The sequence below is a fragment of the Canis lupus genome, chromosome 14, assembly GCF_003254725.2.
Source record: "Canis lupus dingo isolate Sandy chromosome 14, ASM325472v2, whole genome shotgun sequence".
NCBI lineage: Eukaryota > Metazoa > Chordata > Mammalia > Carnivora > Canidae > Canis > Canis lupus.
In genome coordinates, this window is record NC_064256.1 from 45,041,684 (window position 1) to 45,067,049 (window position 25,366).

A 25,366-nucleotide genomic window follows, 5' to 3' on the forward strand; every position below is an offset into this window, starting at 1 on the left:
AGTTTGTGGGGTAATTTACTGTCCTTCCTACATCTAACACCAGGTGTGGGGTTCAGCCTGCAGTTGATGAGTAGGTGGACACAAGTGCAGTATGGTATTCACTGGCAATTCTAAATAATGTTCCAACTGGAAAATCTATCCATTCAATAAAATTGTATTGAATACCATATGTTATCAGTGTGTTGGAGGCTGAGGATATAACAGGGAGCATGGTCTGAGCCCTCAAGAATTTTCCAGATTAATGGGCAGTCAGGCAAGGAAATAGTCACTTTAGAGTATAATAGGTGCCTTGGGTATTGAGAAGCACACAGGACAGAAGCAGCTGAGAGCTTCTGGGAAGGATCAGGCTAGGCTTCTGTCAACTGAGGTGAATGATGGCACCATCTTTAGAGTAAAATGCTAAAGGTATCATGCTTGTGAGCTGGGTAGAGTGGTGGAGTGCCCACAGGACATCTAAATGAGTAAGTCTAGGGCTCAGGAAGGTGTTCAGGGCTGTCATCAGAGTACTGACACTTTAAGCCATAAGAGTTGCTGAGAACAGAATGAAGAGAAGGGCTAAGCCAGAAGTGTGAGTAACATTGATATTTAAAGGATTGGAACCAAGAGTTACACTGGAGTGTAAGAAAAGCAGCCTATGAGATAGGTTAGAACATCTGGAGAGGTGTCATGAAATCCAGTTGCTAAGGATCTTTCATGGAAAAGGGGTCAACAGTGTCAAATGCTAAAAAGATTAAGAAAAGGACTAAAAAGGATTTCTTAACAATGGCAGTACTGGTGGTCCTAGCAAGAGCACTTCAGGGATGTTATGGAGTGAAGTGTGTTTGAAGCTTCTACATTTAAGTCCTAACACCCAGTGTGACTACATTTGGAGAATAGGACCTTTAAGGGCGTAATTAAGGTTAAATGAGACCATAAGACTGGGTCCTTGATCCAAAAGAACTGTTTTTATAAAAGAGCAAGAGGTAACAGAGTGCTCTGTGTGGGCATAGAGAAAAGGCCAAGTGAGGCTGTCTACAAGCAGAGTCCTCTTATTAGAAATCAGTGTCCTGGCACTTTAATGTGGAACTTTTAGCCTCCAGAACTGGGAGAAAGTAAATTTCTGTTGTTTATGCACCCATTCTGTGGTATTTGTTATGGAAGTCCAAGTGTACTAATCTAAGAGGTATATCCAAGAGCACGATGGGTAAGAAAAAAGAAAAGTATGTAAAGAGAATAAATATAGTTGAACTGTTGGGGTACCAACCTCCTGTGCATCAAAATCTGAGTATAACTTGACTCCCCTAAACTTCTAATAGCCTACTGTTGACTGGAAGCTTAACAGGTAACATAAATGTATTTTGTATGCTGTATATATTATATACCGTATTCTTCCAATAAAGTAAGCTAAAGAAAAAGTGTTAAGAAAATCATAAGGAAAATGCATTTATAATACAGTATTGAAAAAAATCTGCATATAAGTGGACCCACAGAATTCAAACTCATGTTGTTCAAGGGTCAACTGTAGAGATAATTCTTTGAAAAAACTGCTCAAGCAGTGACTCCCAACTGAGACAGTTTCCATACATTTTATTTATCTTATTAAGTCACTTTATTGAGGTATGATTGGTATAAAAAAAGCTGCACATTGGTATACAACTTCGTAAGTTTGGAGATGATTATTCACCTGTGAAAATATTACCATCTATGCCATAAACTTTCAAATGTTTGTTTCAACTTGTGTGTTCTCTCATACATATGTATGGTGTATAGTTAATATAAGATCTTCATAAAATATTAAGTATATGATTTAGTATTAACTATTGACACTATGCTATAAAGTCAATTTCTAGGACTTATTTATATTGTAAAAATAAAACGTTTACTCTTTGATTAATACCTTGCTGTTTCCTCCTCACCGTAGTCCCTGGGAATCACCATTCTACCCTCTTGTTTCTGTGGGTTTGACTATTTTAGATTCATGTGGTATCCTGTAGTATTTGTCCTCTGTGTCTGGCTTATTTCAGTGAAGATAAAGTCTGCCTGTTTCATCCATGTTGTCACAGATGTAGGATTTCGCTATTTTATGGCTGAATAATACTACATGGTGTTTACCCTTTTATCTGTTGATGAGCATTTTCATTGTCTGCATGTCTTGGCTATTGTCAATCATGCTGCAGTGAACATGGGAATGCAGTACCTCCTCAAGATCCTGATTCTGGGGATCCCTGGGTGGCGCAGTGGTTTAGCGTCTGCCTTTGGCCCAGGGCGCGATCCTGGAGACCCGGGATCGAATCCCACATCGGGCTCCCGGTGCATGGAGCCTGCTTCTCCCTCTGCCTGTGTCTCTGCCTCTCTCTCTCGGTGACTATCATAAATAAATAAAAATTAAAAAAAAAAAAAGATCCTGATTCTGATAACTTTGGATATATACTTAGAAGTGGGACTAGGAAAAATAGTAGTTCTGTTTTTAAGTTTTTGAGGAATTGCCATACTGTTTTTTTTTGGTAGCAACCTCCCCCATTGACATTGCCACCAACATGTGCAAGGATTCTCATTTCATCACATTCTCACCAACATTGATATCTTTCTTTGATAATAGCTATCATAACAAGTATAAGGTGATATCTTATTGTGCTTGTGATTTGCATTTCATTTCTATCATCAGTGATATATTTTTTAATGTACTTGACGGTTATTCTTTGGAGGAATGTCTGTTCAATTCCTTTGTTTTTAAAATCAGCTTGTTTTCTTGCTATTTATTGAGTTGTGGGAGTTCTTTATATATTTTGTGTATTAACTCCTCTGAAACAGGACTTTTCTCCCATTCCTAGGTTGCCTTTTCATTTTGATTGTTCCTTTGGTTTGTAAAAGCGTTCTTAATTTGATGTAGTTGGTGTCATATTCAAGACATCAGTGTTAAGACTAGTGTTAAGAAGCTTTTTTTTTATTTAAAGATTTTATTTATTCATGAGAGACACAGAGAGATAGAGAGGAAGAGACCGAGGCAGAAGGAGAAGCAGGCTCCATGCAGGAAGCCCGATGTGGGACTCGATCCCAAGACTCTAGGATCACGCCCTGAGCCAAAGGCAGATAGATGCCCAACCACTGAGCCACCCAGCATCCCAATAAGCTTTTTCCTATGTTTTTTTTAATAGCAGTTTTAGAGCTTTAAGTCTTAACATTATTTATTATTACTTATTATTTTTAAGGAACCTTTTTCTATTTACCATTATCTATTACTTATGTATCTATTTAATATTTGTTATTATTTTTTAAAGTCAACTCTATGCCCAATGTGTGACTTGAACTGATGACCCTCAGATCAAGTATCACATTCTCTACCAGTGCCCCTAAGTTCTTAACATTTAAATATCTACTCCATTTTGAATAGATTTTTTGTGTGTGGTATAACATAAGGGTCAGTTTTATTCCTTTGCATGTAGATATTTTTGGTTGTCACAAGTGAGAAGTGGTAGTGCTAGCGGCATCTAGTGGGTAGAGGTCAGGGATGCTGTTGAATATCCTAAAATACAGAGAAGACCCCCACAATTAAGATCCCTGAATAGGACCAAGTTTCAAAAAAACTGTAGGGGTGCCTGGCTGGCTCATGAGGTAGAGCATGAAGCTCTTGATCTTGGGGTTGTGAGTTTGAGCCCCACATTGGGTATAGGGATTACTTTAAAACTATTTTTTTGGGATGCCTGGGTGGCTCAGTGGTTGAATGTCTGCCTGTGGGTTTCCTCACACACATCCAAGGATTCTCAGGACACCAACACCAGAAGGGTGCCCTACAATTTAACTTTGTTCTGATACTGAAAGTATCAAATACCACAGGTTAGGGGCTCAGTCCTACAAGATTGCCCCACCCCTCTTCAAATGCCACCCAAAAGCCCAGGTTATCACCTGTGCTTCTGACAGGCAGATTATAGGTTGGAGGTTCCCTTGCCCCCTGCTTAGGGTCTGATTAATTTGCTTAAGAGCAGCTTAGAGGACACAGAAACATTTTATTTACTAGATTATTGGTTTATTATAAAAGGATATAACTCAGGAACAGCCAGATGGAACAGATGCTTAGGGCAAAGTATGTGGGAAGGGGTGAGGAGCTTCTATGCCCTATCCAGGGGTGCCACTCTTCCAGAAAGCTCTCCAAACCATACTAGACGCATATTACATGGGCACAATTGATGAAATAATGGCCTATTGGTGATTAATTCAACCTACTTTTACCCTCCCCTAAAATCAGGGGGTAGGACTGAAAATTCCTGATGCTATACATGGCAACAAGTCCCCGTCCTTAGGTGGTTTCCAAAATTCAACTCATTAACATAAACCCAGTTTTGGTGGAAAGGGGCTTGTTAGAGTAACAAAACACCAGTTTTGCCCTTATGGCTCTGAAGTGATTTTAGGAATTGGGGACAGGAGACCAAATATTAAAAAAAATAATAATAAAAAGCTCCCATTGCTCATATCACTCATGAGATTACAAGTGTTTTGGGGAGATATGAGCTAGAAACTATGGATAAAGACCAAATGTATATGAGAAATATATTTTGGTAATCTGAATGACCATGTAGGAGCCAATGGCAGGCTGCCCCAAATGGGTTACTTTGACATGAACATTATTTTGAGTTAAAAGCAATAAAAACCCAGCAGATTTAGAAAAAGCTTTTTTACTTACCTCCCCCTCAACTACCTGCCTGTACCAGGAAGAGAGCTATTAACAGATTCTTGTTTATTTAAGATATTTGCCCTTCTGTGGTATAGTGATTTGTGAGAAATATGTATGTGGTGGTTGTGGAGGGAGAATGTTCTCTGCCCTTTAAGGTTCTTTTAGCTGGACTAAGAATCAAATTGATATGAGAAATGAGACAAATCAAATACAGTTTCCTACATATGAAATTCCAAAGACAGTGAAGCAGTAAGACACATGAGCTAAGAGGAACAGGGGACTGAGCAAGACAGCAGGGAGGTGACAGATGTCTGGAAAACAAAGGCTGCCCTATTATTATACAAATAAGCATCTTAGATAAAGAGGAATCTGTTAATAGCTCTCTTCCTTGTACAGGCAGGCAGTTGAGGGGGAGGTAAAGAGCTTTTTCTAAATCTGCTGGGTTTTGATTGCTTTCAACCCAAAATAATTAACTGCATAAAGAATGGTTAAATGGTTAGGTAGCACATTCCAACCAAGGAATTTTGTGGCCACTTAAAGCTTGTAGGAAGCAGTGAGACTGCCAAGGTGTATAGTAAGTGAGATGAAGTCGTAGGACAGTTGAATTGGGATGAGCAGGTTATTACTTTTCAAATTTTACAAAAAAATTTTTTTAAAGAAGACTTCATGCTCGACATGGGTCTTGAACTCACAACCTTGGGATCAAGAGTCAACATGCTCTACAGAGTGAGCCTGCCAGATGCCCCTCCATTTACAATTTTAAAATAGTTTTTAAATGCTGGTGGCAACAGTTGAAAGGAAGAAAGAATGTGAAGACCGGAGTGTGATGAGGTAAGGAAGGAAGATCCGTGAGGAAGCAGGAACAGATAATGATGATAGCATAAGTAGCAGCAGGAACAACTAACATTCATTTAGCAATTGAAATGTTCCAAACTGTGTTCTAAATGTTTTACAAGTATTGAGTCCTTTCATTCTTGATGATTCTATGAGGTAAATATTATCCATCAAGTAAATGGCAGCACAGAATGGTCAGGCAACTTGTATAATCTGATAGCTCAGGAATGGTGCAGCTGGTATTCAAAACCAGGCAGTCTGGATCCGGAGCCAGTGCTCTTAATCACTGCCCTCTAACTCCTGAGAGTCGGCGTCCAGGGCACAAGTGGAGGCTGGCCTGACAGGAAGAGAACAGTATTCATAGTGTTATTCAGTTATGTAAAACTAATTTAAAAAACTGGTAATGTATTTTTTAAAAGATCTTGATCTTGAAGGTGCTATAAAACCATTTTAAGTAGATTTCCTTTCACTTCTTACTCTGCAATGGCTCTGAATCGGGAGGACAGGCTTAAGTGATGGGACTTTGGGATCTAGGCCAGAAACAAAAAGATACAGAAAACCAGAATAAGGGAGTAGGGACAGTAGTTACCTTGCAAGGGCTGGAGGAGATGGCCAGATTTCCAGTTATAACAGGAAGTGGAGGAAGGCTCCAAGACACGGAGCGGTGGTTCTCCCAGTGTGGTTCTCAGACCAACAGTGTTAGGATCATTTGGGGACTTGTTAGGAACATTCCTAGGTTCACCACAAACCTACTGAATTAGAAACTCTGGAAATCTGGGAGTTCAGTGATCTGTGTTTTAACAAGCACTGTAGTTGATATGGATGCAGATTTTCATTATTGTTTAAGAATATTTTTTCAGGCAGCCCGGGTGGCTCAGGGGTTTAGCACCGCCTTCAGCCCGGGGCGTGATCCTGGAGACCTGGGATGGAGTCCCATGTCAGGCTCCCTGCTTGGAGCCTGCTTCTCCCTCTGCCTGTGTCTCTGCCTCTCTCTCTCTGTGTGTGTCTCTCATGAATAAATAAAATCTTAAAAAATATATATATATTTTTTTGTGAATTGGATTCCAGAAGGACAGAAATTCCTGGAAGATGAGTTATGAGACTAGTAGGAAACACTGAGGAGGACACAGGAGAGGACAGATGGCCCATGTTTTGCATGCTGACCTAGGATGCCAAGAATAAATGTAAAGGATACCTGAATTAACTGGCCTTAGAACTTTCAGAAATAAGAAGCCTAGTGTGCTGATTCCAGTCTGTACCAGTATGTTACTCCAAGGCCAACACTGGGAGCATTCATTGATGAGTAGAACATGGGTCCATTCTGGGATTGGATTGGCTGTTCTTTAAAGAGGGGGTAATTCCCAGAGAAACCCCCCAGAGAAAGAGGACAGAAATGGGAGGAGAGTTACTGGGGCCCTGAAAACAGCAATAGCCCCTGCTGAAGAGGGAGGGACACCTGTGAGGATGATCTCTATTTGGCTCAGTAAAGAACAAGACTTCCTCTCCGTTAGCTGCAAGCACCACACAAATGAGCTAAGCTGCTTTTGCTGTGGTACAAAGACAGAAGAGCATAGGTGGGCTGTGTTTAACTAACAGGAAGATGAAGGAAGTGAGGGATGTGTTTTGGGATATGGGTAGCTGACCTCATCTAACAATTCCCCTATATTCTTAAAAATTTTCTGAGTCAATGACTCAGAAAAATCTTGGGATGCAGGCAGTCAGATCCAAACAAATGAAATACAGTGTAGCCACACAAGATTTTTCATTGCTGTTATAGCCTCAATTAAATCTCAATTAAACCCTCCTTCCTCCTCAATTAAACCATCTCATGTGATTATAAATATACGCCTTTTGGTACAGCAATGCCAAATGTACTTGATATTAAAATAATCTGTTTACATTGTTAAAAATGTGCAGATGAGTATTTATGGCATTTGTGTAAAAAAAAAAAAGCCCTATATTTATTGTGATATATAAAATATTTCTGGAAGACCCAACAAGAACCTGGTAAAACTGGTAGCCATTGGGAAGGGATACAGGTGGCTGGGAAAGAAAGGAAGGAGGAAAAATTTTCATGATTAAACCTTGTATACCTTTTAAATTTGAGCACATGCATGTATTATTCAGAAGTAAAAAATAAATACATTTAAAAAATAAATAATGAGCTTTTATTATCCTGGACAACAGAGAAAAGTCAAGCCTGAAGTCTCTGGGAACCAAGTAGTGCCCTGGTGGGGGGTGGGAGAGGCTGGGGCAGCACCTGGAGCTTCCTCAGAGCTCATCCCCAGTCCAGCTGCCCCGGCACAGGCCCCTCCAAGGAATCACAAACCTCGGGGCTCAGCGGGAGGAGGGCACTGAACAAAGCTTTCCTGCCTGAGATCAGCTGCTGTCCAGAGCCAGCGCCTGGGAAGGTACAACTCACCCTCCTGGGGTCACATCTTTGCTGGAAGGCAGGTGAGGATTCACACGGGTGACGTCGAATCCCCTGCTCTCTGGCGGCTCCCTCCTCGTCCTCCCCGCCTCCACCGTGGCCTCTGGTCTTTGGCCACAGTGTCTGATCTGTGGGGAGACAATGCTCAACCAGTCAAGTCCTCATCAATCCGAGTCTGAACTCTCATTCGACTTGGAAGACTTATGCTTTCGTTTCTTCTTCTTCTTCTTGTCTTTCTTCCTTTTCTTATGTTTTTCTTTCTTCTTCTTTTTCTTGTGTTTCTCTTTGCATGCTGAGGAACTGGAGCTGCTCCCATCTTCCTCGGAGGTAGAGTCCTCCAGTAACTGTTTCAACTGCTGTATCCTACACAGAGAAGATTAACCAAAACCATATTTAACGTAGATAAAACATAGATAAAAACGATATAAGAGCAGCAGCGAGAGTAAAAAAAAAACATCACGAATAACCACCTTACTGAAGACAGTATTCACTTTTATTTGTGCATGTCTTCCCCATTCTTGTTCACACCCATGCCTCTCTGACGTGACGGTAACCAGTGTACAAGTCACTCTGTAGTCTCTTCATCATCCTGAATTCTTCTGCATGTTTCTCCAGTCCTTAGTACAGAACTTTGGACACGTTCCTACCTTCCTTCATCACACCCCACCCTCCCACCCACAGCTGCTCAAGGTCACACTAGGTAATCTATCTCCTTAACACTTAGAATTCCATGTAACCAATTTGAGAAGAACCAACCCTCCTCTTCATTCACCTTATCTTTATTCTTGTCTAAAGCGAATTTTTAACAATAGCTCAGACACTGAAACTAAGTCAGTATCCATCAGTGGTGTGAGCAGGAGCAGCCAAGCCCACTGCTTTAAGCTAACCCAAGTAGAATAAGGCTGGCCTGCCCATTCCCCACCCACTGGCCTTTCTGTGATTACTCCTGCCTTCCAAATGTTTCACAGCTAAAGTACCATAGTTACCAAACCACTCATCTAATACTAGAATGGGTGTTTCCAACTTTATATAATTTCAGACCATAAGAGGGTATTGGTATCATTAGAACCATCTCACCTTACATCCTTTTCGTGTCTTTTGTTCTCTCGGATGATGTCATACATGGGATCTTCATGTGCCTTGAGGATGACAAAAGGTTACAGTTCTGTTAGGCTCCATGGACTATCAGCTAAATAAAAATTCGTATTTTACTGAAAGCAGTTTTTTTTCCCTGTTTGGTGTAATTTTATATTTAACACGTTCTAATCCTTCTTAAGGGTAGCCATCACTTCAAACTCATAGAAGCTACAAAAAAGTTATACAGATATAATTTGAATAGCTTTTTTAAGGATATCAAACATGAATCATTAAATATTACTTAGAAATATTGAGGTACTTCTTTTTTTTATGTAAACAGATGATCAAGAGATATTAAGTTGGAAATGATACATAAGAATGATTCATGTACTGATGCGCAAAAACCTATGTATATGCCCAAAAAGAAGTGTGGAAATATCCTTATCAAATTACCTAAGCATATTTCCTTGGAGACACGCAATATTGGACTTAAAAAATCAATTGTGAAAAACCTTACTGTAACATGTCAATTTTGTTAAAGCAAACGTATTCTTGTAATGGTTGTGTAATTTAAAAGTACTTAGAATAGGACTACACATAGACTGAATTTTACTGTAAGTGAATTATCTTTAAAAATGTTCAATAACAAATTTACATATTAAAAAAGTTAAAAATAAAAAAAATAAAAAAAAACAAAAAAGTTAAAAATATCTATATTCTTACTAGCAGAGATATTTACTGCTAACATTTTAGCATGGTTCTTCTAGTCATTCATAATTTACAAAAAACTATAATATATAATTGTGTTCTCTTTTTATTAACATTTTCATGAATATCTTCCCATGATATTATACATTCTTCCAAAAAATAATTTTTTTTTTTTTTCAAAAAATAATTTTTAAAAGCTATATGACTTTATTTTTTTTAAAGCTATATGACTTCTGGGATCACTAGGTGGCACAGCGGTTTAGCGCCTGCCTTTGGCCCAGGGCGCGATCCTGGAGACCCGGGATCGAATCCCACATCGGGCTCCCGGTGCATGGAGCCTGCTCCTCCCTCTGCCTGTGTCTCTGCCTCTCTCTCTCTCTCTCTGTGTGACTATCATTAAAAAAAATAAAAAAAAATAAAAAAAAAGAAACTAAAGCTATATGACTTCTATATTACAGTACTTATGTTAGTATGCTGGTCACTGAAGTTGTTTCCTATTTTCTTTAGTCTATTTTTCAGTCACAGAAATAATTCTGAATAATTCCTTACATGTTCATAAAAATTTGTATATATTGATTTCATAGCCTTAGGATCTACTTTTAGAATTTAGGTTCTGAATTAAAATATATGAATTTTTTCATTCAATTTAACTTATAGGAACTGTAAATTTGCCTTTCCTGGTAGCACTGATTTACCCAGAATATTTTCCCCATATTTTTAAAATGAAAGTACAATTTTTAAAATGCCTTTTTTAAAAAAGATTTTATTTATTTATTTATTCATGAGAGACACACAGAGAGAGGCAGAGACATAGAGGGGGAAACAGGCTCCTCACAGGGAGCCCGATGTGGGATTGATCCCCGGACTCAGGATCACGCCTCGGGCCGAAGGCAGATGCTCAACCACTGAGCCACCCAGGCGTCCCGAATTTTTAAAATGTCTTAAAGTCCCTGGCAAATGTTTGCGGATCCCAGTTTGATATATGGTGATAATCCTAATCTCTCTGATAACAGCATAAGTAAACTGCCTGAAAGAGTGCCTGAATGGGTGCTAACAACCCTGCAAGGTGACTGTGAAAATAAAGTGGGGAAATGACACATCTATTTTACTGTCATGCAAACTGGATACATCATTTATACATATATATCTAGTTTATAAAAGAAACATATTTAATCTTGACATAAAGATTGGAACTAGAACGCTGATTTTAGTTATGAAAGATTTTTTTCTATAAGCAAAAAGTGATTGAACACAATCTTTCAGAAAAGGAAATTGGTGTTCCCAAGGCATAAGCAAATGTCACTTTAATAAACATTAGTTTTTTGCTAATGAGCTAATCTGTCATACAAATTCAGTTTATTTATTTTTATTTATTTATTTTTTAATATTTTATTTATTTGTTCGTGAGAGACACAGAGAGAGTGAGGCAGAGACACAGGCAGAGGGAGAAGCAGGCTCCACGCAGGGAGCCCGATGCGGGACTCGATCCCGGGACCCCAGGATCACGCCCTGGGCTGAAGGGGGCGCTAAACCACTGAGCCACCCAGGAATCCCCTTAAATTCAGTTTAACAGAAATGTCATTAACACAGATACTTTGGCCAGAAAGCACTGGAAATGTAGTACATGTTAACCTCCAGTTCACTGGTCACTGCCTGAGTCACTGACATTCACCATCTCTGGCAAATATAAATTGAAACCATAGGTTTTACTTACAACTCTGAACTGTTCTAACTTCTGGTTGCCTTTGATAAAGAAAGGGCATTCTTTGTCGCCTGTTCGGTGACCATACCGTTTACAACGCCAACCTAAAAACAAAGAAAAGGGATATATTTCTGTAAGATAATGCAGTTTTACTTAATCAAGATAAAGTATCAATAGATCATACTAAAGATATTCTTCATTAGATTCCAATTTCCAAAGCAAATGCAATTAGTGGATGAGCCATGCTTACATATTTACACCAGAAAATAGAGAAAAATCAATTGCTTCCATAAGCATCCTTTAATCTTGGGTTTTAGAAATGAGCCAAGTAGTTACTAAGCAATGCTGTGCAAAAATTAAAATCTGATTTTTTTTTTGTACTGTTGCTCCCTCTATCCTGGACTTCCATTATGCTGAATGTCCTAACCCTTTGTACTTCAGGATGTGACCTCATTGTGAGACAGGATCTTTGGAGGGGCCTGAGACAGATTTTTTTCCCTCACAGCCCTCAGAAGGAGCCAACCCTGCTCACACTCTGATTTCACACTGACAGCCTCCAGAATGGTAAGACAATAAATTTCTATTGTTTAGTCACCTGAAAGCCTCTTCACTAATGAAAAAGGTGAAAAAATAAATAGGAAACACCAACTTGGAAGAAATAAAAAGATATTAGAAGAAAAACATCCTTAGGGAACATATTGCAATGACAGAATAAGAACAGAATAAAAGAACCATAGAAGAAAAAAGAGCTTCTGGAACTGAAATAAAAAACTTAATTGGAGGACTGGTAGCTATGTTGATGAAATATTCTAGAGAGCAGAAAACAAAAATAGGAAAGAAAAGAACAGAAATTAGAAAACCAATCTAAGAAGTCCATTGCCCCATTGCAAACAGAGGAGAGGAAATAATCAATGAAACAATTTGTGAGGGCAGCCCGGGTAGCTCAGCGGTTTAGCATCACCTTCAGCCCAGAGCCTGATCCTGGGGACCCAGGATCGAGTCCTGCGTCGGGCTCCCTGCCTGGAGCCTGTTTCTGCCTCTGCCTGTGTCTTTGCCTCTCTCTCTCTGTTTCTTTCATCAATAAATAAATAAAATCTTAAAAAAAAAAAAAAAGGAAACAATTTGTGGGATTTCAGGATATTGGGAACAGGGAGATGATCTCCTAAACTCTTGGACAGAGGAATAAAAAACAAAAGACAACAACCAACAACAAAGCAGGTTACATCAAGGCATCCGGAATATTAATTGCCTCAGACTTGTCAACAGCAATCCTACCAATGAGAAGGCAATGGAGCAGTGCCTTCAAAATTCTGAAAGAAGCTTGTTTTTAACAAAGAATTCTACATAGCAAACTAAAATATTAAATAGAGATGTTTCCAGAAAAATACAGTCTTGAGAATTTTGAGAATTTTCTCTCTGATAACCCATTTCTCGGCTACTAGAGAATGTCCTCTACCACACCAAGAGAAGGCAACAAGAAAGAAGACCCAAGATATGGCAACTAGGAGATCACACACAAGAGGGAGGTTAAGGGAAACCAGAGAGTGATGGTGAAGGAAGGTCCCTGGAGATAGCAGGGTGAACAACTCTCTGCAGGAGGAAAAAACAGAATACCTCAAGTGTCTGAAGCAGTTGAATTAGTAATCAGTACACAGAAAAAAGCAAAAAGAACAACAAAAAAGGCAACTATGAACTGCAGGGAAAACAAAACATTATGCAGGCTGCATGAAAGGAAATGTAATTGGTTTAGTACATGATTCAATTCTGAAAAATAATCATAATTAAATATACACAAAAGATTTAACTAAATTATGATATAATATATTGGGAAAATGGGAGATAGGCAGAGTATGTATGAAGTGGGGTGGAAGTAGAAAAAAAGAGCTGGAAATCTTCTAGAGTAAGAAGTCAACATATATAGTGAAGAAATCTGAAAAATAAAGTCAGGAATACAACACTGTTATTTAGATACATGGAAATAAACTTCAAAACATTCTTTTTTTTTAAAGTTTTATTTTTTTAAGTAATCTCTAATCCCCATGTGGGGCTGGAACTCATGACCCTGAGATCAAGAGTCGCATGCTCCTTTGCCTGAGCCAGCCAGATGCCTCCAAAATAATCTTAAAAGAAGTTTACATGGTTACCTTTAGTATGAGGTGAATGAGGGAACTACTATTTTAATTATGTGCATGAAGGATCTCTCTACTAATGTCTTTATTTTTTTAAAGGTTTCATTTATTTATTCATGAGATACAGAGAGAGGCAGAGACATAGGCAGAGGCTCTCCATTCAGGGAGCCTAACGTTGGACTCAATCCCAGATCTCCAGGATCACACCCTGGGCAGGCACTAAACCACTGAGCCACCTTGGCTGCCCTATACAAATGTCTTTCAAAGGCAGCAGTACCCTTTCTCAAATACCATCTTATGCTGGACGAAAAGTGCAGCCCTGGTGGGGTGGGGGTGTGCATGTATAGCATACTGTTCCGGACCCACCCTCTGGGGCCCACAGCTCCTCTCAGGTTACATGGATGGAACCTTAACACCACTGGTGGGGGGCAAATGATGCAAGACCCAAAGGGACTGCCCTCCAATACATCTCTTGTCCCTCGTGGCATTTACACAAGGAAATATCCTTTTTGTTACTGGAATATAACCGAAGAGTGAACTCAAAAGGTAGCTATGTTTCTGTGGAAGACCACTGCCCTTGGAGTCAGAAGCCCTGGAATCAAAGCTCTGCTCTACCTCTCACCTCGGACCACTTACTAACACATGCAGGTCAGCTTCCTGAACTGTAAAACAGGGATCATACTTTGACTTAACAGGGCTGCAGTGAGAACAAATTAAAACAACAACAAAAAGAAGTAAACACGCTCTGTATAACTTGCGTGTATTGAGGAGTGTTACTTGAAACTCTCCCATGCTCACACTGCATAACTTTGACTTCTTTCCCCAGTGGCATCCAAAGTCCTTTCGTTGGAGCATGAGCCAGAAATTCCCTGGCATGTTCATTGCCTGGTACATCTGGTATACAGTCTTCTGGCTTCGTCTCATCTTCCTAAAAAAGGAAACAGCGTGTACACAACTTGGCAAAAAAGCACAGGAATTCTCTCCCTCCTGCTTCTGAACACAACACTGCCTGGCTTTTTCAGGGGCTGGACACACCCGTGTCATCCTACGTTACCCTCTCAAATGCGAGAAAGATAAATTATACCTGACAGAAAAACGAGAAATAAATGTACCAGAAGAACTATATCAGGAACATGACAGAGCTATTCTTAGAGAAATATTACTAGTATTGTTCACATAGGAATGATTTGTGAGCTCCAAATCCTGATTCTAGATCACAAAAATTAGATTCAGACCACAAACTTTTCTATTAACTTAAAAGCCTTGTGCAATGAGGCAAAGTATAGAATTAAACAAGAGTTCCTAAAATGATGAGAATAACATGTTAAATTTAAAAAGATTATTATCCCTTGGAGACCACAGTCATGTTGTACAATCTCACACATGCTGTATTTATGAAGTGTGCTTTCATCACCAAATAACTTCATTATACAATTAAGGTGTTATTTTTTTAAGCTACTGATTGCAATTCCTATAAACATTAAATTTATACAAGAGTTTTATAACAATCTTTTCCTCTCAGTGAATGTGAGCAAGAAGGCTGTCCTGGCCTCTACCGAGCCCTCTAGGTCTCCCTCCCGCAGAGAGACTGGACCCTGGGGCCAGGTGCTGCCGGGAGACAGGGGGGTGCCCTGCACTAGGGACTGGACCAGGGGACTTTCCAGTCCCCTTAGAGACTACTGTTCTCTGAGCTGATGACACTCGGGAAGCCAGCAGCAAGTCAGAGGAGGAACACAACTATGAGAAGATGCAGCCACGGCAAGAGAGGGAGCGAGGGAGAAGGGGACTGATCACTGAGGAATGTGCGGGCCCCAGTTCTTAGGGACAGACACAGGGCTGAGGACATTTCTACAAAGGCACAGGCTGGACCAGCCCAAAGTGTATGAACTGACTGGAATCCGCAGGGTGGAGCGGCGTTATCATAAAAGGATGTTCAAACCTTATGCAACAGGTGTTCGTAACAAGTTACTGACTCTGAGCACCGAGTCAAATTCATCTAAGAGAATAACCAAAGGCACAAACTTCACACTGACCTTGATAAGCCCAGGAGGAGGTTTTTCATAGCTAGAAAAGAAAAGACATCATTAAAAACATTAACAAGAATATAACACGTTTTAGTGAGCAAAAAGCAACTGCAGGCCAAAACAAAAAGGATACTTTTAGTAAAACTTTAAAAACTACATTGTATCTAAAGCAGTTGATAAAATATGCCCAGCAGTCGGGGATCACCTATAAATAACCTGACGCTGCACCACATCCTGTGGCGATCTAGAATTGAAATTCCCTGAAGTAATAACCAGGTGTCTGAGCTCAGTGATTTTATTTTTGAAGAAGAGAAAGCAAGAGATTGCAGGGGAAATGCGAGGGAAGAAAACCTATGAGCTGATCAGGGTTCCAACTGTCATAGTTGTCAGGTTGTTTACCTGACACACCTTCTACTTACTCAACATTGAAGAGGCTCATGGGAGTGGGGTGGTGGCAGGTGGAGAAAACTGTACTGACTTGGTTGGGGGCAGCACAGAGGGGCAGGAGCAAAGCTGGAGGGAAGGGCCTGTTGCAGGGGAAGGAGGTGAGGGTGATCTCTCTTAGAGGCTTCCTCTCCCATTTCCCCACAGCTCCCAGTTCAAATCCTGCCCACCCACCCACCCTGCCTGCAGAGTGAGCCAGCTGTCTGCCCCTTGGCTCTCTGACAGCCCTCTGTGTACTTTGGACCTTGCTGGACTCGGGGTCCAGGACCCCTGCAGGTGCCTGGACCACAGGCAGCATTCAGTAAAGAACACGGCTAGAGGAAGCAGATGTATGATGGGTGGGAATGTACTTTCCTTTTGAGCTCTCAGACCCCCAAGGCTCCTACGGGAACATACACATCATCCCTATGTTCCCCATTCATTTTCCCTTCCCATCACTCTGCCGGAACTGCCCCAAAAGGCTTCTAGTTTCCAAATCTGGAAAATTAGTTCCAAATGCTCATGTATGTTTTAAAAATTATTATTATTTCTAAAGATTTTATTTATTTATTCATAAGAGACAGAGAGACACACAGGCAGAGGGAGAAGCAGGCTCCATGCAGGGTCTCCAGGATCACGCCCTGGGCTGAAGGCAGCGCTAAACTGCTGAGCCACCGGGGCTGCCCTAAAAATTATTATTTTTTAAGTTGAGATACAACTAACATATAACACTACTACTATTAGGTGTAATCATGTTATTTATTTTATTTTATTTATTTTATTTTTTTTATTTATAATAGTCACACAGAGAGAGAGAGAGAGGCAGAGACACAGGCAGAGGGAGAAGCAGGCTCCATGCACCGGGAGCCCCACGTGGGATTCGATCCCAGGTTTCCAGGATCACGCCCTGGGCCAAAGGCAGGCGCCAAACCGCTGTGCCACCCAGGGATCCCATCATGTTATTTTTTTAAAAAACTTTATTTATTTATTCATTAGAGACAGAAAGGCACAGACATAGGCAGAGGGAGAAGTAGGCTCCCTATGGGGAGCCTGATATGGGACTTGATCCCAGGACCGCAGTGAGATCATGTAACGTGGGTATCAAACACATTGGACACCATCCCCCTTCCTCTGCAAAAAAGAAGAAACTGAAAAATCAAGCAGGACAAGTGAACATCTTAGGTCTTCTCAATGTCTCTATAAAGAACATTTTCCTGGGAGTGGGTATCTGGGCAATGAGGTTGGTTTAAAATTGTGTTTTGACTCCAAAAGCTTGTAAGTGTGGGAATCCCAAAATTGCTGCAGACAGGTGCTGAGTTCAGAGATGATTAATTTTCTGAATTTTGTATCATAAAATGTCTTTTAACACCATAAAAACACTAATAAATGTTAAAATGGTAGATCATTTATCTAAGTCACATAAATATAGATTATCCCAAAAAGAATGTAGGGCAATATCCCAAATAGTTTAAGATAATAATAAAAAAAGCAATAGGGTAAAGAACAGTGTATTTGGTGTGCTTCCATTTGTGTGTATGTGGAGAAGGAGACTAAAAGTACAGAGGTATAAGCACAGAGGTGTCTTGAAATGAATGGAATACCTCTGGAAGGAAACCTGAGGGAGGGACCTTTATTTTTCACTCATATTTATTTATATGCAAATATGTCACCTCATGTTTTTTCATTACAAAAGAAAAGTGAAATTGATGGCATTTTCCTGGTACCTATGTTAGTAGAGGCACAGGTTAATTTCCCTCTGAAAGCAAAACCAAAAGTAATGTGAGATTAAGAAAGAAAAACGGCCCCAAAATATGCTACTAACAGCTCATAGGCTGCATTTTTGTTTTGAAGTTTCAGTTATTTCTGTAGTTTTTTTCAAGAATTAAATCTCCACTCTAGCTCTATCCAGCTTGTTATTTTCTTCCTAACAAAAAAGAACAAGTATAATAGGGGAAACTGAACTTAATTCTCAGGCGATATGAAGGTTCAACTTGAAAACTTATTTGTTGCACAAGTATTCACTCAACCATTATGTCAGGCATAGTGCTAAGTATCAGAAGACAAAACCAAGGGCACAGAAAATTCCCTTTTGTCCAAAATCCCTTGGAAGAGCAAGGCACTGTACTCCTCCAATCCACAGACTTATTTCCCTTGAATAAAGGACATCAAATCCATTACTAAATCATATTATTTTTATTGACTCTCTTTATAAACTGTGCAACTGCCTTGATAAAGAGGTTTTGGTTTTTTGGAGTAGAGAACTCCCACATTTCCAGCTGTAACATTTTCCAGTTCTAAATGAATGGGCTCTGGAGGTGTTAACAAGAAAACCACGGTCCCAAAATGGAGCCACTTAGTCCATGTCATCCAACTGGGCCCTAATATATACCCTAATTACAGTTTTAACCTCCTCCACAAACGTATTCTTAACTGTCAGCAGGAATATTCTGATTAGTACCAATAAACTGATCTGTCACATGGGCTCTCTCTATCCACCAAAGATGAGATAATCTGCACGATAAGACTCCCTGCTCTTTCACCTAAGAGAAGGTGACTTTGCCTGGAACAATTTTTTTTCTTTGGCTGGTAACTTCATTCACCACCCTCCTAGAAATCTTCCGTTTTGTACAGTTTGGAGCATCTCTCTACTTGCTAGATGGGATGCTGCTGGATTCATGAATCAATTAATAAAACCAACTACATCTTCAAATTTACTAGGTTGAATTTTTGTTCTTTAACACAGGTAAAAAATTCTTTTGGTTTGAATTCTGATTCATTCTCACTGCCTGTGTACTTTGGACAAGTTATTTAATCCTGAGAGCCTCAATTTCCTCATTGGTCAATATGTCACAGCAAACATCCCTTTCATCTCTGGAAAGGCACTTCACAATGTTGGCTTCTGCTCCTTCTGTTGAAACCAAGTCACTGCTCTCAGCAGCCTCATGAGGCAGCCCAGGACTGAAGCACTAGCATCATAAAGGCCAAGATGTGGACCAGCAGAGAAGCTTGGCCATCCCAAGACAGTCTTCACATCTTTTTTTATAGGTCTGCAGTCTTACAGGGATTTGCCAGCTGCTCCTAAGTGGAGGTGGGCACAGACCTGGCAGTGGACTTCCCACAGACATCATCCCCAGCTGGGCTTACTGCCTTTCTAGACCACAGGACTCAGGGACTCCTTTTCCATATCTGGCTTCAGGGATCACTGCCTCTTCCCCTGTGTAGGTGTTACATCAGCATTTAGCCAAGTGTATCCATTCTCCTGTGAGGCTCATAAAATATGCCTTATTATAAACTATCATGTTAAAAATCTCAGAATAAGGAAGGGCAGGTCAGGGACTCTGACCCTCAATCTTTTCTTCCCCCAACATCAGTTCCAACAGTTTCCTTCATTGATTCCAACAACTGGAGGCTACCAATTAAGAGGCTGATTTGGGACAATCACCCAGACCTCGTGACATCTAGAGTTCTTTTTTTTTTTTTTTTTTGGCTGGGTACAGTATACTTTATTGATGGTACATGACAAGGTAGGGCTCCCCAAGCCCCTCCCCTTCCTTGGGGTCTAGGATGTAAATTGGAGGTCAGGAGATTCTCTCAGTGTGTTGGGGGATTAAGTTGTGGCAGGGACTCCCCAGCAGCTGAGGGCCTCTCTCTTTCTCTTGTTCTTGCTGGGGCTGGTGGTCCAGGAGGCTCTTACTCCTTGGAGGCCATGTGGACCATGAGGTCCACCACCCGGTTGCTGTAGCCGAATTCATTGTCATACCAGGAAATGAGCTTGACAAAGTGGTCATTGAGGGCAATGCCAGCCCCGGCGTCGAAGGTGGAAGAGTGGGTATCACTGTTGAAGTCACAGGAGACCACCTGGTCCTCAGTGTAGCCCAGGATGCCCTTCAGGGGTCCCTCCGATGCCTGCTTCACTACCTTCTTGATGTCGTCATATTTGGCAGCTTTCTCCAGGCGGCAGGTCAGATCCACAACTGATACATTGGGGGTGGGGACACGGAAGGCCATGCCAGTGAGCTTCCCGTTCAGCTCAGGGATGACCTTGCCCACAGCCTTGGCAGCGCCAGTGGAAGCAGGGATGATGTTCTGGGCAGCCTCTCGGCCGTCACGCCACAGCTTCCCAGAGGGGCCGTCCACGGTCTTCTGGGTGGCAGTGATGGCATGGACGGTGGTCATGAGGCCCTCCACGATGCCGAAGTGGTCATGGATGACTTTGGCTAGAGGAGCCAAGCAGTTGGTGGTGCAGGAGGCATTGCTGACAATCTTGAGGGAGTTGTCATACTTCTCATGGTTCACGCCCATCACAAACATGGGGGCATCAGCAGAAGGAGCAGAGATGATGACCCTCTTGGCCCCGCCTTTCAAGTGAGCCCCAGCCTTCTCCATGGTGGTGAAGACCCAGTGGACTCCACAACATACTCAGCACCAGCATCACCCCATTTGATGTTGGCAGGATCTCGCTCCTGGAAGATGGAGATGGACTTCCCGTTGATGACAAGTTTCCCGTTCTCAGCCTTGACTGTGCCGTGGAATTTGCCGTGGGTAGAATCATACTGGAACATGTACACCATGTAGTTGAGATCAATGAAGGGGTCATTGATGGCGACAATATCCACTTTGCCAGAGTTAAAAGCAGCCCTGGTGACCAGGCGCCCAATATGGCCAAATCCGTTCACTCCGACCTTCACCATCGTGCCTCGGGGACGCGCCTGGGGCTGCACCAGAAGACGCGGCTGTCTGTCGGGCGGGGAGGAGCAGAGAGCTGACATCTAGAGTTCTTTCACCAAACTGCAACCACTGTTCTAAGTCAGCAATGCATTTCCTGTATTAATAACTGTTCATGGGTTAAATACGTTGTACAAGGGCACAAAGCCCAGAGTTCACGTGCTCACCTGTACATGACTGTCAGTGCATGTTTAGCTGAATACAGCAATTATTCTAGCACCATGTTTGTCCCTGGAAAACAGAAGACTACAGGAACACTTGAAATTCAGAGCTTGAGTACGATTTGATTTGGGCAGATACTGTGGTAAACCCAGTTTTCCCTAAAATAATTTCTACCACATTGCTCACTTACCCATTTTTATTCACGGTGATAAAATTTATATACCATACTACCCTGTATTTTGACAATACTTTCCCCAACCCAAAGCAAAATACCACGAGGCTGGGGGAGGTAGTAACAAGACAACGACATCATGCCCTCTCTGAGGCAGGGGTTGGGTTGTGTGCAATATTAAATGCATACACGTTTGGTTGTTGATGCTGGGAACAGCCATGTGGAGGCAGATAATTCTAAGGAGTTTGTGAGGGGAAATGTTAAGCTAGGAATCAACATCTGAGCCAGGGTCTGACATTCATCAAGTTAATGGGAAACAGAGCTATAGGGTCTTTAATCACAGATTTTAGCAAGGATAAGCCTCCATCCTCTGGTTTGAAGACCAGGAATCGTTTTGTACAGCAGGAAACTTCCTGTCTGTGCTCTGTGGCAACCAATCACCAGACTGGCCAGGTCCTCATTATTTCTGGCCAGGGACCAAACTGAGAGAGACCTAGAAGCCTGAGAGACAAGAAGCAAATTCTGAGGCTGGGTGTCTGTGTACTCAAAGAGCATCTCAAACTCTTAAAGGGATTTGTATCTCTTCTATAAGGAGTAATACATACACATTCTATAGCTCAGATCTAGGTCTTAACCTTGTAAACCTCCAGGAAAGGACTCATTTTAATATTTCAGAATGGCTGTAAAGTATAGAAACACTTAATGGTTTTATGTTTTCTTCATTCTGACCCTCTTCTTCTGGATCAACTTTAAAGACTCTTCAGAATAGATTATATATTTGAGGTTATAGAAGTTAGGGAGAATTGACCAAGGGAAAAGTGAAATGCTTTTCCTTTGAGCTTTCTCTTAAAATGTGAAAGAAAATAACTTTGGTGGGTGTGATATTGATGGTGGGTGTGATTATAATAAATATGTATTTGGTTTTCATCCACTGTTCTGGTACACAGCTCCTAAAACCTTGTAATTTCCTATATAAAGGCCATAGGAACATCTTTTCTTATACTGTTTAGTTTTGTTCCCAGTTCTCAAAGTAGGTCCAGAGCTATAAAGGTAAAAGTTTGCTATTCATAACAAGGCCCTTTCAGTCAAACTGTTTATTAATGAGGTCACTTTTGCAAAGCTCCTAAAGATGAGGACTGGTTGCCAGGGGAACCAGTTCTATGATTAGAGGGTTGGAACTTTCAGTCTTACCTCCAGGGAGATTGAATTAGTCACCAATGGCCATTGATTAATCAATTATGCCTATGTGATGAAGCCTCTATAAAAAAAAAGCCCAGGGGTGCCTGAGTGGCTCAGTCAGTTAAGCATCTGCTTTCGCTCAGTTCATAAGGGGATGGAGCCCCACTTTGGGCTCCTTGCTCAGCTTGCTTCTCCTTCCTGCTTGTGTTCTCTTTCACTGTCTCTCTATTAAATAAATAAGCTCTTAAAAACAACAACAACAATAACAAACCCAAAATGGAGTTCAGAGAGCTTGAAGGTAAAACATGTAAAGGTGTGACGTGACGTATCTGGTGAGGACATGGAAGCTCCATGCCCCTTCCCACATGCCTTACACTATGTATCTGCTCCACCTGGATGCTCCTGAGTTATATAACAATTTATAATAAATCAGTAATGACATAAACAAAATGTTTTCCTAAGTTCTATGAGCTGCTCCAGAGGAGGGTACTGAGGGACCCTGTGCTTTATAGACAATGGGTTACTAGCAAGCTGGACTTGTAATTGACATTTAAAGTGTGTGGAGAGGGGAGGTCTTCTGAGACTGAGCCCTTAACCTATAGGTTCTGACGCTGACTCCAGGTAGACAACATCAGAATTAAATCTGTAAGACACTTACTTGGTGTCCTCTGGGAACAGAAAATTTCTTGGTGATGCTGGAAAACTACACAGTTAGAACAGTGCTGTGAGTGTAGTATGAGTATAGAAAAGGAAAACAGGAGTGTTTTTTCCTTTGTAGTAGATGAAGGATGAGAAATGCCCTGAATAGCTACAGCAAAGAAAACGTCCCTTTGGCTTCATCTCTGGATGCTTCCAAATAAGGATTGTGATGGAGGCTTCTCCACTCTCATCATTAATCCAGAGTTTCTCTAAAGGAAATGATGTAAATGCTTTTGCCTAAGTGGAAAAGGAGTGTGATGGAACTGACTATACATTTTGAAACCTGTTATTATTAGCAATGGAACTCCCTAAAAAGTCCATTTTACAACTGTTTCTCCACATTTAAAGGAACATAGTTGATGTTTTTTCCTAGGGTTTAATAATTCTTTATTTCTATAACATGTTAAAAAAAGGATATTTCTCAAGGTCTAAAGTAATAATTTAACTATTAAAAATAATAGATCTGAAAAAAAAATAGATCTGGGGTGCGCCTGGCTGGCTCAGTCGGTAGAGTAGTCGACTACTCGGTAGTCGACTCTCGGTCTCAGGGTTGTGAGTTCAAGCCCCACACTAGGTGTAGAGATTATGTAAACAAAACAACCAGATCTAGAATGGGAGTGTGTTTGTGTAGTTGGCTTCTTCACTGTGACAGTTGAGAAGTGTACACTCTTTGTAGTTATTAAGGTTAAAAAAAAAGTTGGTGGAGGTCCATTATTTTGTGCCATCTGTGAAGCCTTGCTACTAAATCATTCAGACTGTAATAAGTTTCTCTGAGCAGTAAGACTATATTTAGATAACAGAGGAAAAACCATCTTTCCAACAGATTACGGGGAAAGAAATCTTTAATTTGCCAACTACTTAAAAATACTCTTGTATTTTTGAATGCTGGCATAGGATTTCTTTTGGAAGAGTCCTTGTGTAAGCATACTCAAATCCAGTTGTACCCGCAGCTTGCTCCTATGCGGTGGAAGGCAGAGATAAACTGCCACATATATACAGAATCTCCATTTAGTTATGTCCAGCAGACAAGGGACACTTGAATAGAGTTGGAGCACGGGTTAAAGCACAGGGTGGAAGACTCAGATGCCTGTAGGGTTCTGGCAGGTATGGTCATAGGGTAAGAAAAGGTAAGGTAAAGTGTAAGAAACTGGCCAGGGGAGTGCAAAGGGACCTAATAAGGGCAACCAGGGGGAAAAAAGAATTTGAATTCAATTTGTGAAAAATCAGTATGTGACTTCCCATTTCACATTGCTGGCTGGTCAACTTAGTTATTTGCTTTCCTTTTCATTGTAGTCTGATATCCCTACAATTGAAATTTACCAGTCAATGAACCAGCACCTCTGCATTCTCTCTCTCTCAACTGCTCCCTTCAAAAAGCTTTATTTATTTGTTTTCAAAAGATTTTATTTACTTTTGAAAGAGGCAGAGACATAGGCAGAGTGAGAAGCAGGCTCCATGCAGGGAGCCCGACGTGGGACTCGATCCCAGGACTCCAGGATCATGCCCTGGACCGAAGGCAGGCGCTAAACCACTGGGCCACCTGGGCTGCCCCTTCAAAAAGCTTTATAATGCCTCACTCTTAATGGGGGAGATCCAAGGATCCCTGCACATTAGGAAAAAACCTTTAAGTGAAAGAAACCATAAGAAAAGGCAGAGAAGAAACAGACAGCAAACAAAAAAAGAAAAAAGTAGTGTCCTTAAAGATGACAGATTTGTTATTGAGGAAAAAACAGATGCTAGGAGAAAAAGAATTCTCGGAATAAGCAGCTTTTCAAAATTAAAAACTGAAACTTAAAAGTGCAATGGTGGAAGGACTAGAAGGTAAATCTTATAGAAGTAGAATGAAAAGAGGATCACAAAAGTCTAAGAATTAAGAAAAAAACAAAATGGAGGGAAGAAAATTAAAACATAGATCATGTATGAATATTAAATACACACGAAGTATCAAGAAAATATTTAAAAAGTCTGAAATCTGGTGAGAAACAGTTCACATCACGAAACTGGAAGGGGCGTCTGGGTGGCTCTGTTGGTTAATTGCCCGACTCTTGATTGTAGCTCAGGTCATGATCTCAGAGTTGTGAGATGGAGCCCTGCATCAGATTCCCCACTCGGCAGGGAGTTGTTTGGGGAGTCTCTCCCTCTGTCCTCCTTCCCTCCATGCATGCTCTCTCTCCCTAAAATAAATAAATCTTAAAAAAAAAAAAAAAAAAGAAACTGCAAAATACTAGATAAAAAGAATTCTTTAAGGCTTGCAAAAGAGGGAAGGTAGGACAAGTTCCTTAAAAAAGAAAGGAATCAGAATGGCACCAGATTTCTTGGCAATACTGGAAGCTAGGAAATAGTAGCCTACCACCTCTAAAATCAAGTGAAAATAATTTCTAGCCAGAATTCTATACCTAGACCACCTACCTATCATGTTTGAGGATAGGATAAAGACATTTTCAGGTATGTAA

At 40.8% G+C, this 25,366-nt stretch overlaps 1 protein-coding gene and 1 pseudogene across 13 annotated transcripts in view; both read right to left on the reverse strand.

The window, feature by feature from the left end:
• Positions 1-25,366, reverse strand: part of LOC112670700 (retinitis pigmentosa 9 protein) — a 204,606-nt gene that overhangs the window by 176,638 nt on the left and 2,602 nt on the right. For 11 of the 13 annotated variants that reach the window (XR_007402087.1, XR_007402085.1, XR_007402088.1 and 8 more), the window contains exons 2-6: positions 15,563-15,593; positions 14,328-14,457; positions 11,413-11,504; positions 8,991-9,052; positions 7,905-8,276 (exon numbers count right to left, since the gene is read on the reverse strand). Coding sequence is in view for 1 of the 13 variants with exons in the window: in XM_025464592.3 (XP_025320377.1) it covers positions 8,078-8,276; positions 8,991-9,052; positions 11,413-11,504; positions 14,328-14,457; positions 15,563-15,593 (514 nt within the window). In the remaining 12 variants the exon portion in view is untranslated. Of the gene's footprint in view, positions 1-699; positions 5,820-7,627; positions 8,277-8,990; positions 9,053-11,412; positions 11,505-14,327; positions 14,458-15,562; positions 15,594-25,366 lie in introns of those variants that run through there. The other 2 variants (XR_004804515.2, XM_025464592.3) reach the window with 2 other exon arrangements.
• Positions 18,155-20,741, reverse strand: LOC125752486 (glyceraldehyde-3-phosphate dehydrogenase-like; annotated as a pseudogene).